Source organism: Mauremys reevesii, linkage group 2 (assembly GCF_016161935.1).
Source record: "Mauremys reevesii isolate NIE-2019 linkage group 2, ASM1616193v1, whole genome shotgun sequence".
Lineage (NCBI taxonomy): Eukaryota > Metazoa > Chordata > Testudines > Geoemydidae > Mauremys > Mauremys reevesii.
Window position 1 is genome coordinate 126,641,873 of NC_052624.1, and position 19,383 is coordinate 126,661,255.

The 19,383-nt window shown below is 39.4% G+C and overlaps 1 protein-coding gene across 1 annotated transcript in view; it reads left to right on the forward strand.

The window, feature by feature from the left end:
* The first annotated feature begins 3,968 nt into the window (after positions 1-3,968).
* Positions 3,969-19,383, forward strand: part of ADCY2 (adenylate cyclase 2) — a 416,016-nt gene continuing 400,601 nt past the window's right edge. The window contains exons 1-2 of the mRNA XM_039523887.1: positions 3,969-4,319; positions 14,713-14,910. Coding sequence (XP_039379821.1) covers positions 4,095-4,319; positions 14,713-14,910 — 423 coding nt within the window. The 5' untranslated portion in view covers positions 3,969-4,094. The remainder of the gene's footprint in view (positions 4,320-14,712; positions 14,911-19,383) is intronic.

Below are 19,383 nucleotides of genomic sequence, written 5' to 3' on the forward strand. Positions count from 1 at the left end.
ATCCCACAGAATATCTGAGCATTCCCCATCCCAGAGCTACAGGGGCTGAGCAGAACTTTCCCTGCAGTTGCTCCTCTTGTCTGACAGGGATTGCTGTGGTGCTGGGTCCAGGAATTCATAGAACCATAGAGGTACTATGGAACTGCAAAGGTCATCTAGTCTAGCTGCCTGCCAAGATGCAGGATTTGTTGTGTCTAACCCATCCAAGACAGGTGGCTAATTGAGAGCAGGGAGACTGTGTCTTATGTGTTCTGAATTCTCCCTTAGTTATCACCCAGGCAGCAAGGAAAAGGAAGTTTAGCCGATTGTCTGGAAAGCCCAGGCAGAGAAATTGTGGGGAGGGAAGAGATGCAGAGCAGCAGGGGACAGGTGCAGCAGGTACAGGAGCCTGTGGTGGGAAAGGGAGAAGAGTAGGAGCCAGAAAAGGGTGCAGAGATGGGAGAAGACAGGAGCAGAGGAGGGAGAGGGAGAGAGGCAGGGCAGAAACCAGAGTGGGGAGGATAGGAGTAGGGGGACAGAGGCAGGAATTAGGCAGGGGAAATGAAGAGGAGGCAGGGAGATAGCAGCAGGGAAGAGGAGATGGGTAGGATCCAGGGATGGGGGGCAGGAACAGATGTGGGGGACAGGCCAGGAGCCAGAGGAGTAGAAGCAGAAAGTGTGTGTGGGGGCGGGGGGTGTAAGAACAGGAGCTGGGAAGGGGGAATAGGAATAGAAGAGATTAGGGACATCCTGGGGAGACAGGCGCATAAAGGTCTGTAGCTACAATATCATGCCTATAACAGGGTGGCTTGCCTGTTAAAGGCTACAGGCCTAGGGCCAGACAACCCTAGTTACTCAAGAGACACACCTGAGCAGGGATTAACTGATTCCCCTGTAAAGAGCAGCAGGAAGCTGCAGAGATGGAATAAACTCAGGGAGACCAGGATGAAGTACAGAGGCTTCTGGGAGCAAGTAAGCTCCTACTGAAAAAGCTGGGATTTATGAGTGAGACTACAGGTTAGAAAGACTTAGGAGTGGGTAAATGGATGGGCTTGATAAGACCTGATTTTGAAATATTTTGTTAATAAAACCTGACCCCAAGTAGGGGTGGTATATTACTCTATGTGTTTATTTAAGGAGACGCTTGAAGGGAGAAAACTGAGACAGGCTGCCTGTAGAGCAACCTTAAGCCATAAGGGGGTTCCGAGAAGGTTGTTTGCCCTATGACGCTCCCTATAGAACCTGGAACTGAATCCATTATTCCTAAGTCTCAATGTTCTTTTGCTGTCTAGCAAATAGCTGTGAAACCCACTGGCAAAGTATGTGTCTCCATTCCCCTCTAGTAGCACGTGCACAGAGAAGACAGCTTCTACAGCTATCAGTTATTCCCTTTGTTCCTTTCTCATCTTGCAGTTCCTGCCTCATTTACCTCATACCTTCCAACTGCTGCAAAAAATGAAGCAGAGATCCTACACGCAACAGCCTCCTTCACTACATAACCCTCATTCAGCCCCAGAGTAGCTCCATCTTCTGTACTGAATGAGGTAGGGGTCCTATGGAAAAAACAGCTTGTGATCATGAATGTATCATAATGAATATGCACAAGATAGTCAATTACGTCTGCAAAATTGCATGAAATTAGTATAATGAGGAACTAGCTGGTCCAATCATTCAAATCACTCTGGAGCAAGCTAGCAAACAAATGACCTCATTGCCAAAATAGTGAAATTGTTTTGTGGAATGTACCCCAGGGCCATATTTTCTCCTCTGATTAAGTGTGGCATGGTAGAGAGTAGTGAAAACCCCACTAAAATTAATCAGAATCATTTGGGGGAGAGCATATGCACACCAGCATCATCCCTCCTGCCCTCTCCTCCAATCAGATGGACAGGATCTAGCCTTTACAAATATGTTAAAATATATCAGAGCAACATAAACTATATTGGATGGTGACAGTGATTCTATATACATGTACAGGGACCACCATCCTTTGTAGAGCTCCTACTGTACTGTAGATGCTAGCTGAATCACACAACTACTACAATAAATACATTATACAGAAATATTTTAGGGCACATTATGTATCAGCAACAGACTACCCTGTGCACCAAGTGGCATGTGTGTTACTGACATTTGCTATTAGAGTGTAATAATGTTAACATGTCAAAGTGTTCACTGCAATTTGAGCTGCTGCACTTTTAGCTCAGGGAGTAGCTGATTACGAGTCAACTTTATTACCTCGAATTCTGGTGCCATACACTATTATTGTTGTACAATATTATTGCATGAATAGGCATGAATTGCATGAATAGGTAGGTATCAGATTTTTACTCTGTATGCCAAGGCCTTCTACTGTAGTCTCAAGGAGCTGTCTCCAAGTCCTTCTGCAGAAGAAAACAGAGGACGGTCAAAAAGTATTCAGAAAAAGGCACACATTTATACATGTGGACAGAGCTCGAATTGAGAGGGGGGAGGGGAACGGGAGTTAGTACCTCGATGTCTTCTCTTTCCTTCATCTTCTTATATGTACTGCATATATGGTAGGCACTGGCAGTGACACCAATCAAAAGTATGTTGAAACATAGTAAATCAGTCTGTCAAGTAGTCCTTACAGTTTTCAAGGTCTGTGTTTGTACCTTTGTAGTCGTGTTTGTACCTTTCATCCAAGGCTAATAACGGGCTTTTCCATGATGGCCGCTCTTCTTATTTTAAATTTTAATCTATTTTAAAACTGACTTAAAAGTCATGCGATCTGTTTTCGGAAGATCATGTGTATGACAGAAGCATTAATTGAGATGCACAACTAAAATTATTATGATTCAATGTCCTATTTTGTTAGGATAAGCCAAGACTTCCAACAAAAGAAAGACGGTCAAATTACAAAGATAAAATGTCAGTGACTTCAGTTCCCTAATTCAATTCTTATTGTGATAAAAATGAAGGCATGATTTAAAAGAGACGATTCAATCGTCAGAAAAGCAACTCAGTGAAACAAATCTGCCCTCCCCTCCCCCCATTTAGGAATAATTTAAAGGCAATTTTTAAAGTATCTCCCTCTTGTGCTGAGCCTGAGAGATTTTGCAGCGCAGCAGTTAGTCAGTTTAATTTTTTCTTGTCACAACTTGAAAGAGTTCAAAAGAAACAACTCTCCTTCCCTTCTTGCGGGAGTGGAGACACTTGGGGGGAGAGGGGACAAATCTTTCCGATCAACGCTGCACTTCGCCAAACACTGTGGCACGGCTCTCAATGTCTTACTTTGTCTCGTTCGTCTTCAGCATCTCCTCTTCCCCGCCGCTCTCTTCCGCCTTCCACATTTATATTTCATGGGAAGGACCAATTCAAACACGACGCTGACTAAGTAAATCTATTCTGCTGCCTTCCCTCCCAGGGATGCTAATTATGTACTCTCGGGGACGCACAATTCCCCAGCTGAGGGTTAGGACTAGTGGGAGCCTGAACTCATTCACACATTTGCCAACTCTCTCTACATCTGACCCTGGCCTGAGCCCATATTTTAACTGTCCCCGGCCTCCTCTCTCCCCTTTGCCCCTCGCAGTGCGCTGTGAGAGTGTTTGCAGAGAGAGGCGGGGAGGGCAGCTCGAGCGAGTCTCTCACAACACACACGCCCCAGATAGAGAGCGAAGGGGGGAGCGCTCCGGGAGGGAGGCGAAGCAGCGGCGGGAGAGCACATGCGCTAGTCCTTTGGGGAGCCCGCCGCCCGAAGACGGGGAGTGCTGCCCTGGAGCTGGGCGGCGGGAGAGGCGCATCCCGTGGCTGTGTTTGGGCTGGTGGGAGCGGGGCGGGAGCGCACAGCCAGCCTCGGGGCTACCCCGGACGCTTGCTGCGGGCACCGCCCCTCCGCGAGGAGGAGCTGCTCCGCCACCCCTGCTCAGGCGGAGCCGGGCCGGGCATGTGCACAGGGGGTGGTGCCTGCTGCTGCTGCTGCTGCTGAGCCGCACGGAGCTGCGAGCCGAGCGGCGGCCGGCGCACCATGCTGCTCCTCTCGGTGGCCAGCGCAAGGCTGCGCCCCGCTCCCGAGCTCGCCCGCCCGCCGCAGCGGCGCTGAGGGGAACCTGCTTCGGCCGGCCACCTGCGCGGGGCACGGGGCCGCTCGGATGTGGCAAGAAGCGATGATGAGGCGGCGCCGCTATTTGCTGGAGCGGGCAGAGCAGGCGGCCGACGGGGGCTGCGGGGTGAGCAGCGAGCAGCCCCGCTCCCGGGACTGGCTTTACGAGTCCTACTACTGCATGAGCCAGCAGCACCCGCTCCTCGTCTTCCTGCTGCTCATCGTGATGGGCGCCTGCCTGGCGCTGCTCGCCGTCTTCTTCGCTTCGGGGCTGGTAAGCGACCTGCTCCCGCTCCTGCCCCGCGAGCCCCCTCCCCTGCCCGTCCCTCGCCCTGCCTCCCTGCGGGTCCTTGTTATCTAACTTGGTGGCCGCGTTCCGCTCTGCAGAGCGGGCTGGGGGCGCAGCGAAGGCGGCAGATGCGGTGCTAAAGTAAGTTGCGTTGTCCAGGGGTGGCGCGGTCCAGCAGTTCGGCGGGCGGGGGTTCGGGGCTCCCTGGGCCACCTGCAGCCCTTTCTCCGCCGCAAACTTCGCTGCTTCTTCTTGTAGTCTTAAAACGAGTTAGAGCAGCGGCAGTTAGAAGTTTGGGCTCCTATTTAATGGATCTAAAGCTGCATCGACAACACATCGAGTTTAATTCTCTTAATTCATTGGCTCTGTTTCCTTCCCACTGGCAGATTAGCCGTATTGACCTTTTTTTAGTAGCAGGATTTAAATCTGCAAAAACCTTTAGTCCCCAGCAGCATTTTAAAACAGCTCATTTTGTGGCATTGAAGAAAGGCAGTGGAGCCTTTTTGTAGTCACAACGTTTTCAGACTGACCCAGTTTCTAGACAGAGGTTCTAATGCAGAGTGAAGCCTTTAATTTTTAGGAGAATGAAAGTTTCTTGTGCTTGCTACCCTTCCTGCATGCTAACTGCAGAGCGTCCAGGGTTGGGAAATAAAATATCACAACAGCAGATCTCAATCTTACCAGTTGATGATTTCCTTCAAAAATCTGTGGATTTGTAGCCTTGAGTTGAACAGCGAGGAAAAGCTGTAGAGGGCAGTAAAATTCCTGTTCCTTATGGCGTCTTTCCACATTTAATGTTCAGGTTGTCACAATGTATACTGAGCCATAGTGCTTTCAGATTTTAAATAAAAGAATGGGAAATTATGGTTTTCATTTTATATCTTTTGTCTGAATGGTCTAATAACATTTATTGGCTGTAGTTAATAGCCTCCAAGTGAGGATGAAGTTGAACAGATTTGTATCTCTTCTGTTACAAGTTCAAGAAGGATATTGCATATTTAAAAAATTGGTGAACCCTGTAGGCACTTCTTTTCCTTACCTACTAGAAGCGAACACCAGCATTCATGGCATCTGAAGACTTCTCTCTTTACAACTGGAACAAAGTGTTTTTGGAGGGCTCAGACTAGGTAAAAAGCACAATGAAGTCTGATGTTTGTTGTTTGTTTTAAGGTAAGGTTCCCAATCTGTTAAATGGAAGATAGATAGAAAACAACAGGGACATAAAACTAGTAGCAGCAGAAGTGGCTAGTGGTACCGCAGGCTAGTGCACTAGTGTTTCACTTCAGGAACCCTGTGTTCAAACCACAGATTAAATTGATGATCTCATTCTAGTTTGTTAAAGACATTTTTGCACAGTTCAATGTGCTTAACAATCAGTGCTCAAGAGACCCAGGACTGGAGAAGCAGGTGTCTGTGTTGGATGCCAACATTGAGATGTACTTGCATAGCTAAGGTTGCAGAGTACCTGCCTGCAGTTTGTTTGGGTCAAGGCAATGCCACCAGGACCTCACAATCATTAGCACTAAAATTCACATTTTTTAAATAAAAACCAGCATTCATTTCTCTGATTCACTGTGTAATTCACAACTTACTATAACAGACTGTATATGCTCAGTTTCATAACTCCATTTCTGAAGTAAATCATTTGCAATAGTGGTGTAACAGCAGGTCTAAACTGAAAGACTATCGAGAGTTATGGAAACAGAGTTGTATGAGTTGGCAAAGTCTTGCCATGAGTTAAAATCTCAGAAACACTTTGAATTTTATAGTTCAGTCTGTCATTGGAATTCCAGACATACCACAGAGAAAAAAAAACTGCTTTTAGAACTTTTTTCCAATGTTTCGTTTTCCGGTGGTTGACAATGAAAAAAGTGAGTGAGAAGAGAGAAAGGATTCTTCTTTGAAGTTTTCAGCTGTGAGATGGAAGTGATTTCATTTTCAAGATGGAGTGAAAGTTTGCCATTGGAGACTGCAGCCACTGGATATTGGACAAAATTCTTTGGATCATTGCCTAGATTTCCACCTAAAAATGTCATTAGAATAATCTTGCCTGGATTTATTCACAGCCAAGGAATTTTTTTAAGGCTTAAATCTGTTTCTCATATATCTGATTTAGAATTTACATTCTCCTTGCTAGATATAATCATAATCATTTTTTGCAGATAGCAAGATGAAGGGTCTGGGCAATTATATATAAAATTATTCATATCTGATCTGGAAAAGCCATTCTGGAATACTACCAGCTCTGACTTTATTTTGCGCATACAGTATGTGGTGGTTTTGTGTGCAATATTTAATTAGGTCAGACAGTAACAGAGTAGAAATGAAGTCATCTTTCAGTCCAAGACAATACTATTTCTAAACAGTTATGTACCATGTTTTGAAGTTAAGGAAAATCTCTAACGGTCACACCTTTGGGTTTATTATTATGCAGTTAAGATTATTTTGAAAGAATCTTAAGTGCATCGTGAAAACAAATTCCAGTTTGACATTTTACAATGTAATTTGATTCATTTTCTTATTTTTACTTCCAATTTGAGAAGTGAACTCTAGAATCAGGCATCTGTTAGGTAAATGGAAGAACATAAATTATTAACTATTTTTATATTTCAGGCTTTCCCTAAGAAAATTTGAGTCTGACAGTCGTAAGACAACTACCTTTTTTGCTTTTATTTAGTATTTGTATTTGTTTTGTTAAAATAGATTGCCATGCCTAATTGATTGCTGATATATTTCATGTATGTATCAGACTTCATCTTTCTTTTTTGATAATACATTCTCAACTATTACCAAAATATGGCTAGCCTTACAGGGAAATGTTACACTTAGTCATTTATTTCGACCTGTCACAATACCAGTTATAAGATGAAAAATTCATAGAAGCTTTAAAAGAATTATATTAAAGAAGGTGGTTTGAATTTCAATTTGCCATTTGAAATCTAATTCTGTTAACTATGCAGTACACTAGTTTTTATTTAAATGATTTCTTTGGAGATTGTTTTCTATATCATAAGAATACTGTGGTTTTGATCTTTGAAACTAAAGTTTAGAACCTCTTGTGCATTAAATATACAATTCCTGGGATAGTGGTAGATGGACAGTCAAAGCTAGAAGCTCTAAATGATACTGTACATTTTCTTTCCTGCTCTGTGTCAGCCTTTTACATGTCCTTCTATCATGTAGCTCCTTTTGCTTCTCTGCACCTGACATAAAATATATAATAAATCAAATACTGGGGAAACAGGTCAGGCTTCCATCTTTGGCAGCTGCTTGAAAAGATGGAAAGCAAAGTCCTTATTCCCAGATCCCTAAGAGCCTTCCAGTAATAAGAAAGCAGTGCCAGATGTCAGTGTTATTTTCAGTAGCTACTTACTCTCTTGTTGCTTCCATGTTCCATATATAAGGAGCAAAAGGAACCCATTTTCCCCCTCCTTGTTAGTATAAAAACTACTTACTATTGCCAGCAATACACTGAATAATTCTGGCCATATATGTGTTATAATCCCAATTTGTAGTAATAAAAAAGAATTGGTTAATTTTGGGCTTGAAGGTCATTGAAATGTAAAATTGTGAAGGAGTGTGTCTGAAATATCTACAGTTGTGACATTTTGTTCCTTATATAACTAAATGAAAAATGTGAGGGGGTCACTTTTGGAAGTGAGATGCTACATATATGTAAATGTTTAACCTTAAAATTACTATTTAAAGAGCATATATATTTGGATGGCTGTTTTATTAACCACAATATGGTAGAAGTAACATGTGCCATGGTAGAAGTAACCATGTGAAGTAGCAGTGAAATCCACTGACCCGTTAGATTGGTCACATCTGTTTTAAATAGTAGAGTATCCTGTGCACTGTGTATAGTTGTGTGGCTGAATTTTGCTCATGTTCCAGCTACCAGAATTTGGCTTAGTTTTTCTTTACATAAGAAAAAAAATCAGATGCTGGTGCTCCATTATTACAGAGGCAGAGTCTGGGTCTGATCCTACAGTCCTTACTCAAGTAAAAAACCCTTTGATTTGAAATCAGTTTGATTCACAGGCATAAAAGATGGCAGAATGTGTTTTTAGGGGATGAACTTTAAGACTCTTTTCTGTGATAAGAGTAACTGCATTCTGTAACTTTTCATATGGATTTGTAGTTACTTATGACACATTTGAAACACTATTCAGTAGTTACTGTTCTGTGTTAAATAATTTTAATATTATTTAGTTATACTGACTTCTCAAGTTTCTGGACCCATGCTTCAAAAATGTAAAGTTTTAAAATTATTATCCAGCAATAATAAGGGTCTATTACCCTTCTCATTAAAAAAATAAATACATAAAAATAAATAAGCACCATTTTCCTCTCTCTCAAATTTGTTATATACTCTCTGTCTCAAATTTTGTGATCCTTAACAAGTAAAACAGTTCCTGAAGTCATCAAGAATTTTGCTTGCTTAGGGGCTGCATTTGGTTCTATATCAGGAACAAAAATATAGGAGAAAACTACCTTTTAGCTGATTTGAAAGTGGGAGTCAAAGTGCAAAGTTATCATTATATTATTTAATGGTTCAAGACTTGGATATTCATCACTTCAATGGTCCTGACTTCAGTTGGGATGCATGGATATAAAAAAGCATACATTTGACCTTTGATGTGTATACCCTGTGCTGTTGCTCTGAAAACCATAACTTTTTGACTCTTGTGACTACAATTGATATTTTAACTGCATAAGAATGTTGCATTAATATAGCTTTTTTGCACTAAATTTGTTATTGTTTAAAACACTTAAAATTGAAACAATATACTTCCATAAGTATACTTCAAACATGTATTTACATGTATCTGAGTCTTTGGATTTCAAATACATTAAACATCAGATGAATTTATTTTAAAATCTTATTTAACCAAAGGATAGGTACAATACTTGCTTTCATGTACTTCTCTGCTAATGTGCCTTAACCTCTTTTTCAGAGGGAACACTTCAAGGGGTGAAAATATAGTTAATTGTTACTGCCCATCTAGGACCTGGCTTCTCTTCTGTGAGTGCCACCCAGCAGCAATTGTAAAGGTTGCTTTTCTGATGTGGACACCAGTCTACTAGGAGTTGGACTGAGACCACTAACTCATTTCCCATAGGCAATTAAATATTCTCAGATGGGAGCAACTGTTGGTTACTGCCATGCTGGGCTGGATTTCAAATGGTGGCATATAAGTGCATTCAATTTCCAATCCCCCAAACCCTATCCAGTCCCTTCGAACCAAAAAGATGAATTATTAATATTCACTGACAGATTTTATTTCATATACCATTAACAAAATCAAGTGATGCAAATCAGGGAAGAAGAATTCCAGATACTGCAAGCTGCCAAAAACATGTGACATTTATAGAATGAAAAAATAAAAAGCAGGAAGAATGGATTTATAGCTGGAGTAAGAACAGCTCAGGCTGGGTGTCTGGGGATTGCCAAAGCCGTCATTAAGCAAGGATCACTTACACCAGCACATAGGGCGTGATTGAGATCTCTTACACCATTTTGGGGGGGGGTGTAACTACATTGACTCCCAGGGGGTTACTTATGCTTTATAGTGGTATATGTGCGATAGAGTCAGGCATAAAAACAGTTTACAGAAATCACCCTGTCATCCTGAGTCTTGTATAACATAGGGTCAAACCACATTCCTCCAACATCGAAACTATCAGTGGCTTGTCTCTGTTTAATCCAAAAGAGTTGCACTGGAGCTGAATTTGACTCTGTTCTTTAGATGGAAAACAAAATGCTATAAAAATGATTATGTAATTTTAAAAATAGGGTGTATTTTAATGCAGTCATGTCTTTTCTGGAAAACCTTCTATCTTTGGAATTTATCCAATATTAAATAATAATTTATCACAAGTGAATATAGGCAAATGGCATCTTATTCAGTAGATCTGTTCCCTCTTAATATTCAGAATTATATCCAGCTCACTTTAGTGACAAAAATATATTTTCTGCCTTTCACTACTGTCAACTCTGCAGAGCCAAGAGTGCTAAGATTAAGTGAGCGTAGTGTTCTGTTCCAATTTGTGCATCATGAATGTAGTTGTTTACTAGATTCCAAATAATTTACACCTTTGCCATTCCATGGGTGGCAAAAGTCCCACTTAGGGCATAATTTGTCCTGAAGACCCTTTTATTAGTGGTGATGATGATACATGATGGGAAATAATCCAGTTTGGCTTCCAGATCCCAAGCTAACTTTGCTTGGCTGGAAGTTAGAAAAAAGTACCTTTTTAACTTTTAAACTGGTCACATTTGATACAAAAATAATTGAATCATTGAGGGATGATAACCCTTGAGCCTTAAAGTACTATTTTAGTTACAGTTGCTTTTCAGAATAGAGACACACTTTAACAATAAGTATGTGAAGACTAATGTACCCTGCTATTTTGTTTGAAGAAGCATTTCAAAATTCTCCTTTTGCTTTTACATTTAAATTTAGAAAACATTTCATAATATTCAGCTATGGACATAATAAGCTATTCAAGTTAGTTCAGCTTGAGTGTGCACAAGATTGATAAAATGATTGAGACCCCAGCAGTAGTCTGCTACACATAGACTGGAGGCAAATTACATTAGCAGTACAGAATAAACCATAAAGTACCAAAGGATTAAAGTAGCCAGTGGAAATATATTATTTGCTAAAATTGAAAATATTAAGCTTCCATTATTTTATAGAGACACTTCATTAAAATGTATGATTTATCATAAAAGAGCTCAGTGATGTACAGTAGTTCTGTTGTTTAAAATCTAAACTGAGGTCATGCCATTTATTTGGACAAAGAAATAATTGTGTAAAGGATGACAAAAGCTGTAGCTTCTTGAAAAGACCCCAGAGAGTGATTCTTCATTTTCCACCTGAGATAACAGGATTATTGCATATTGCATAAAAGCTCAGAATTCTGTCCAAAACAGTGGTAGACATTTAACTTGTTCAGTAATTAAAAGACAGCAAGGGAGAAAACATTTAGAAAGATAAAAAGTTGATCAAAGAAGAACCATATACTGTAGGCTAAGCCATTATGTTGGAAGGCACCATGCTGTCAGTTTAATTCCATTACCTTCAGTGTATACCAATTATAGAAAAGACAAAAATATTTTCTTTACTTTTTGGAAAAGGGCTAAGGAAATGTATCGTTCAGGTTTTCAAGGTTTCATCTCTTTACACTTGTCTGCTGATTTTAGCGTGCTGATCATGTTAATATTTGTAACTTTCTAAACAGTGTTTTGCCAGTTTCAAATGTTCAGCCTTTGAACTTATGTCACTGATCATCCTTTATTCCTGTGAAGCAATATAAGAAAATATTATGGTTAAAAGCTGGTTCCAAATTAAAATTATGGGCCAAATCCTCCACCCTGGCTGACACTACATTAACATTTATTTCTACATGCAGAGTTGTGAAATACCTAAGGGTTTTTGTTTTTGTTTTTAGAAAAAATCCCGATCCAGTGATTTGTGTGTGTGTTTTCTAAGCGGTTTCATTGTTTTGAACTTTTTTGACTCTGACATATACTGACACAAGCATAACAGATATTTGAAAGGTTTTGGATATTAAAAACATGAGCCCAATCCTAATGTGGTGTAAATTGATGTAGCTCCTTTGAAATCAATGATGTTTTCATTTACATAAACTGAGGATCTGTCCCATTATGTTCTAAGGCTTCTTGTTCTCCCTATTTGGACACAGACTGTCTAGGGGCATAGTTAGTGCATTGGATCAGTTTTCATTGGCTGTTGAAAAGAGGGAAATGGGTGGAATTTTGATTGGCTAGGGATGCCTGGTTTCCCAATAATCTATAAACAAATGACTGAATATACTGAAATAATGAAAACAGATATTTTCAGTATTGTTCTTATAATTGAACTTTAGCCTCAGCAATCTTTTAAGTCCCTGTTTCTCTTCACTGTTAGTTTTATTCAATAGCAGTGTGTTCATCTTTAATGCTAGCAACATCACTTTCTATGAGACACAAAACATGCAACTTAATGTTAACATGGAGTAATCTAGGTAAACTAGACCCTTTAGAATATAACACAGTGTTCTGGGCTCAGATCCATGCAATCCCAGAGTAGAAGTGCAGAAGTGAAAAACTCAGCTGAAATTTCTTTTTGTATGGCTTTGTCTAACCTTCCTTTGGTTAAGACAGTAAAAAATAAATGCAGTGAGGTATAGTAATACATTATTAAGATCAGGAATTCAGATGCACAACATTCAGGCGATTCAAAGATAGAGTTCAGCAATTGTAACTCTACTACATTACCCATATGTATATTTCAGCATTAAGTATATGTGATTACATTTGTGTTAATATTTGACCCTACTGCTGCAAATATGTATACACATGCTTAACTTTAAGCAGTAGTCTCCTCTGTCTTCAAAAACACTACTAAGGTACTTAAAGGTAAACATATGCATAAAAGTGTATGTGTTTATGTGCAATATGCCAAAGTTGCATGGTGGGATGTAAGAACCATAACTTGAAATTTCCTGATATTAGTTCTTTCCATTTAAGTTCTGATTGCTAATATTGAATTCACAATTTTTGAGATATCTTTTTAAATTAAAAGGAAAAAAAATTAAAAACAGGAGAAAAGTGAGTTTCTGCACGTTACAATCACACTTCTGATCCCACTGAAGTCAGAGATTTGCTGTTGACTTCAGTGGGCACAGGAGCATGGGCCATTTCAAACAGCAGAAAGGAAAAGTGGAAACAAAAAGGTGAGAGTGAAAGCTGCTGCTACATTTACATGTCTGTAGTCACATGCTAACTTTAAAGGTGGGTAAGATAAGTGTCATAAACCATCCCTGTGTTTTAAAAAGGAGTATGTTGGGATCCAGAAGGTGTGGGGTCCTCTTTCTTCACTACCCTGATGGTTTCTGGGGTACTGTACACTAAGAGATGCAAAGCACCAGAGTTCTAGAAATGTGAATTATATATGCAATGATGATCACATATTACAAACAAAAAGTGATTTGGGGCAGAGGGGGAAGGGAAGGACTTGCCAGAGACTTTGGGAAGATGTTAAGGATATCTCTGCAGATATTCAGTGTTTTCTTGAATCATTAAGTTGGCGGAAGGGAATGAGAATGGACTGCACCTCCAGAACATGTTTTCAATCTTATCTAACTTCATTGTTAGTCAGGCAATTTTTGTTCAAACAAAAGAAAATATGCACATCCAATTGAGAAGTATTATACGACATGCCAAGTTCTAAAGTTTAAAAATAAAGCCAGTTTTAAGTTATCAGAGCAGAAAAAAAGCATCAGCAGAATTAAAGAATAAGAAACATACTTGCATATCTTAAAATCAACCAAATGGAATTTTTCATATTATCCAGAAGAATTCATCTTTGGGCTGAGAAACAAATATGAGAAATTTCAGCCTAAGGGTAATATTCTGGAAGGTTTAAACTCTTGAAAAATAAGGTCTTGGGGCCTGACTGCAGCTCTTGCTCACGCTACTGATCCCATTGTAGTCTGGACTGCTTGCATAAGTGAGTAACTGTGTGTATAAGGATTGCAGGATCAGGTCTTTACAGTGTTAGTGCCTCTAACCATAAGTACTGTGGAGCTAATACAATGGTATAAAACAATTTTTAATTTTATTTTAGTATAATGTTAAAGTGATTTGACTTGAAAGTTATAAAGTCACGTAGTAACAACTGATTACTTATTTTTTAGTTCTGCAAATAATTTTAAGTATTGCTTAGATCTCATTAAATCTCATTGTAGATTGGATATGATTGAAACCTGATTCACATGTAACTAATTTTGCCAAGTACTGGGATTCCATTAACTACTAAATTTCCAGTAAGATGGCTTAAGAAACTAAACTCAGTCTATGCATATGAAACATTTAGTTAAGTAATTGATTTAGCTTTCAATACAACAAAACCTCCAGAGAAGTGCGAATAATACATTCCTATTTTACCCACACATACTTTGCTGCTATTCTGGACTAGGTAATAAGGAGTTAAGCCCAAATTTTTAAAGGTATTTAGGCATTGCTCCACTTAGCATTGCAAGCCTAAACAGTTTAGATGGCTAAGTCCCACTTGAGTGTGTATAATGATCTTCCTGATTCTACTTTGTAATAATCATTTCCTCCATTTATCATAGGATGCACATTGCAATAGTATAGTTAATAGTTTTTGTATTAATAGCCCCAAATGCGATATTAAAAGTGAAAAAAATATTTCAGCATCATGCCTTTGTAAGATTCAGACTCTCCGGGCTACCAATTTAGAACAAATGATTGTTTGATCAAATATTTGTGAGGAAGACATGTTTTAATGTGAGCCCAAGTGCTTTAAGTTTTAACTTTCTTTTCACTTTTCTCTCTTTACAGGAAATTGACGATCATGTGGCATTTTTAATAACAGTTCCAACAGCCCTAGCAATCTTCTTTGCCATATTTATCCTTGTCTGCATAGAATCTGTGTTTAAGAAGCTGCTCCGTATTTTCTCTTTGGTGGTGTGGGTGTGTCTTGTTGCCATGGGATATCTCTTCATGTGTTTTGGAGGTATCATGTGTCCCTGGGACCAGGTAAGTTTCTTTTTTTAAATTTGTTTTTCTTTATATTTGAGTGAGATCCTGAAAACCCTTTCATATACAAGTATTCTCATTCCTGTCAGTGGGATAGCTCATGTGAAATACTTGCATAAGTAAGGGTTCACAGGCTCAGACTCTACATAAATGTATTTCTATCTGCAACATGAAAAAAAATGAACTTGTGCCCTCTTTTGCTCTTAATACTATAGAAAGAAGGTCTGAAATATTTCTTTTCTTTTTGCCTGCTTGTTTAGATATTGAACATTGTTTTTTTTCTCATGAAAGATTCTGTGGTGACTGGAAAACTAGTGCAATTATGGTATCAGAAGAGTAAAGTGACCAAAAGGAGAATTATGGAGAAGGAAAGGGAGTTTTAGTCAAACTGTTTAAAACTTTGTTTTTTGTTAACACCTGTTCAATTCCAATAAATTATAACTCCAACCCACTGGAGAAAATATGTGTTTGTTAAAGATTCAACATTCCCATCCCTTTAGTTAAGGTTGAAGAGCTTGCAGTACAAATGTTCTGAGCTCTCCAAAAGATCCTCCACAAAACCCAAACTTTTTGGACACTCCCAATATTTTTAAGATAATAAACAAGTGGGGAGGGGAAAAATATTTTCCTCCACAACCTTCTAGGCCTTCTCTCTATGTCTTAAAGGAGCAAGATAGGGCATAAGCCCAATTAAAAAACTCATGACCCAAAACCAAACCTCAAACCCACTTAGCAGATCATCTTTACATGCCTACCCCTCTAACAACATAATGTATGATAAATAAACTAAAAAAGAGGTGCTCCTTCTGATTAGTGTAGGTGTTTTTGGAAGGTCATTGAATGTGAACCCTAATCTATAATTAGTTTATTCATCTCAATAATCATTAAGCAACACATGAAATTCTGTACATGGAATAAATAAAAGGAAAAAAGAATCCTGTTGTATTAAATAATGTCCTTGTATCCTTTAACTGGTAGTTTAAGTTACTTGAAAAAGCAAGTAAATGAGTATTAGAATTCCTTTGTTAAGTAATTTATTCCAGAGAACTAATTCTCTTCTGCTTTCAGTATAGGCTTGGAAAATGAGGAAAGTGTGACAAATATAATTATTAAATCTAATATGACTAAAACTAAAAACAAACAACCCCCCACTCTGCTATTAGTACTTGCTAAGGAGTGCAGTATTAAGTTTCTCAATTAACGTAAGAACTAAACTAGGTGAATCAGATGATGATAGACTCAGCATGTTGTTTTTTAAATTAGATATATAAAAATGTATATAGGAGAACAAAAACAACTGTGATATATTAAATGACCGAAAACTAAGGTCCATATCACCCCTAGACTTCTGTGATTGGAGAAGCTAATGGCCAGAAAATCTCTCCTGGGAGGTATGAGGGTGAAGGTGAAGGTGGGGGTGGAGACTGGGAAACATTATTTCTGCCTCTATGGGATCTTACTGAAGCACCTCACTGAAGCTCTTCAGGTTCAGTTAAGCTCTGTGACATCAGCCCCTGCCAAGTCTGTGGATTTCTGTGCAGAAATCTGATTGTGAATTAATGCTGCTTCAAGAGCATTAAGCCTTGCTAGGAACCCCCTCTCCATGGCAGCTATAGCACAGTCTCAGAAGGACTACGCCATGGTGCAGCAGCAGCAATGCATAGGGGCAGCCCCTTCATGGAAGTGGGGGACCTCCAGTATCTGTTTAGATGAAAACTATGGGGTTGGCAGGCTGCACCTCCTGGTTTTTTTGCAGCACCCCAGTACTTTCTCACAGAGGGGAGGATTTGAGCAACATGAAGTATATCTGATGGCGTCTTCTGCCTTGTCCCATGCCAGTGTCATTCCCATGACTATCACTGCAGGAATGCATGACCTACTCCTGTCAAAATGTCCATTAAATTCAGTTGGCACAGAACTGAAACCTAAATTGGTAAATCTACTGTGATTTATTTGTCATATTTCTAATATTTATTATTAATCCACTGTATATAGAATTATATTTTGCAACTTTTATTTTCTTGCTTTTTCCTCCCATTGAATTGTAACAAGGATTTTATCGTGTATATTAGGTTTCCTTTTGCAAATTCTTGTTGACTGAAAGTTTGATAGAATCTTTAACATTTTAGTGCTATATATATGGTGGCTTCTAATCCTTTAAGATAAACAGTAACTTCAAAAAGCACTCTGCCTTATTACTTAGGCCTTGATCCTGCAAACACTTTAAACACTTGAGCAGTCCCTTTAAAACTGTTGACTTGTTCTTAAAATTGAGCATTTATGTAAGTCAGTGGTCCCTAACCTTTTTGTGGCCAGTAGCACATTCATGTTTTCAGAAGAGTGTGGCAGGCGCCAACAATTTTTCCAGGCTTATTTTGTATTTGTACATGAAATAATATGAAAAACATCATAGAATATCAGGGTTGGAAGGGACCTCAGGAGATTCATTTAGTCCAACCTTCTGCTCAAAGCAGGACCAATCCCCAGACAGATTTTTGCCCCACATCCCTAAATGGCCCCCTCAAGAATTGAACTTTCAGCCCTAGGTTTAGCAGGCCAATGCTCAAGCCACTGAGCTATCCCTCTGCCCCCAAATAGACTGTATTTAATATAACATAATATATGAATCCCAGAGAGAAGAGCGAAGCCAGAGAGAAGCTGTGAGGACAGAGAACACCGGCGCCTGCAGCCCTGGAGTTCTCTGTCCCCGTCAGGCACGGGGCAGCGGCTTGTCTCCCCTGCTGGGCACTAGGCGGGCCCCACACCTGCTGGGAACAGAGAACACTGCGCTCGCAGCCTGAGTTTTATGTCCCCGTCAGGTGCGGGGCCGCTGCTTCTCTCCCCTGCTGGGCACTAGGCGGGTGCACATAAATGTCCTGGCGGGCACCATGATGTCCTGGCGGGCACCACGTTGGGGACCACTGATGTAAGTAATTGTAGGTCTGAGGCCTTCCACTCTGTAGGTGACTATTGAGGATTCGGGGATTTGCTGTCAAAGGATCTGCCTTGTAGTAGAACAAATAAATTTACTGTTTACTGTGTTATTAACTGATTGGCACATTAGGCCCAGGCCAAAACTTTCAATTATAAAAAGGAAGGAATGAATTGGTGGGAGTGAGAAGTCTCTTCTAGATAATGGAGAGTCCATACCTTTGTGATCTCTAGGCTGGATTACTCAAACATTCATTATTTCATACTGCACCTCTAAACAACTCACACATTGCAGTTATTGCAAAAGATAGGAATAAGAGTACAGGGGCTACCCTTAAAAAATTGCAGTTTTTCATTTGAGTAGGTAAGGTCACCTTAGTATCTGCAGCAGTCATTTTTTACTTCCCTATACTTGTTAAAGGAAATACCAAGAATACTCAAATATTGAGGTATAACATGTCCAATAATACATCAGTGGCATCCATAGGTTTACCTCAGTATTTTTTTTGTTTCCCTTTACGTTTCTCCTTGTGTTGTTTGCTTTTCTACTGAGTATTTCTGTTGCTGGCTGAAGGTTGTGATGTTGGAATTTTTCAGGCTATGTTTACATTCTAGGATTTAAATTCAGCATATTACCTGTTCATCCGCTAACAGATTAATTTTCCTTTAAAGTTATTTGTAGTACCGTATGGCTATCTTTTTTTTTGTATGCATGCTTTTGTCTAGTATTAATTCAGAGTAAAGTAGGGAAAAAAGTATTTTTGTATGATATAAAATGATCTTAAATGGTAGAATTAATCCTCCATGTGATTTTTGGAAGTCCATACAAATTGCTACAAGTAGTAAAATACCCATGGGTATTTAAATACTCTTATGTCTTGTGTGCAGAGAGACATCCAGCAAAATTAATATAAATTAACTAAAGGTGCTAATATGAATTGGATTAGTTAAACAACATTAAATCTCTATGTGCACATTGTTATTCAGAATTAAAGTGGTCTTAATTCAGTTTAGTTTAATTCACTTTGCAAGTGAAATAAGCTAAACTGAATTAAAGACACTTGAATTTTGAATGAGGGTGTTCACACTGGGATTTAATGTGTTTTAACCAATCCATTTAACATTCACACCTTTATTATTATTCACACCAGTTATTTTGGATTAATTTTCCTTGATGTCTCCATGTAGACAAGTTCTGAGTATTTGCTGCCTCCTAAACTATGTCACTAATACAGTAATTCAGAAGCCAGGTGATAAAGAATATAATCTACACAAAGTAAACCCATAAAATAGCCTTCAAGCATTAACTAAGTTTCTTTTCAAAGCTGATTTTGTTATATATAAAAAAAATTTCTTAGGGTTTCAGAGAGAAGTTTTTCAAATGTGCACTGAACTCATGTAGCATTGTTTTCCTAAGGCCAAGTCTATACTACAGTGCTACATCAGCGCAGTTGTACCAATGCAGCTGCGTCGCTGTAGGGCATCTGGTGAAGACTCACTATGCTGGAGAGACCACTCTCCTATCGTCATAATTATTCCACC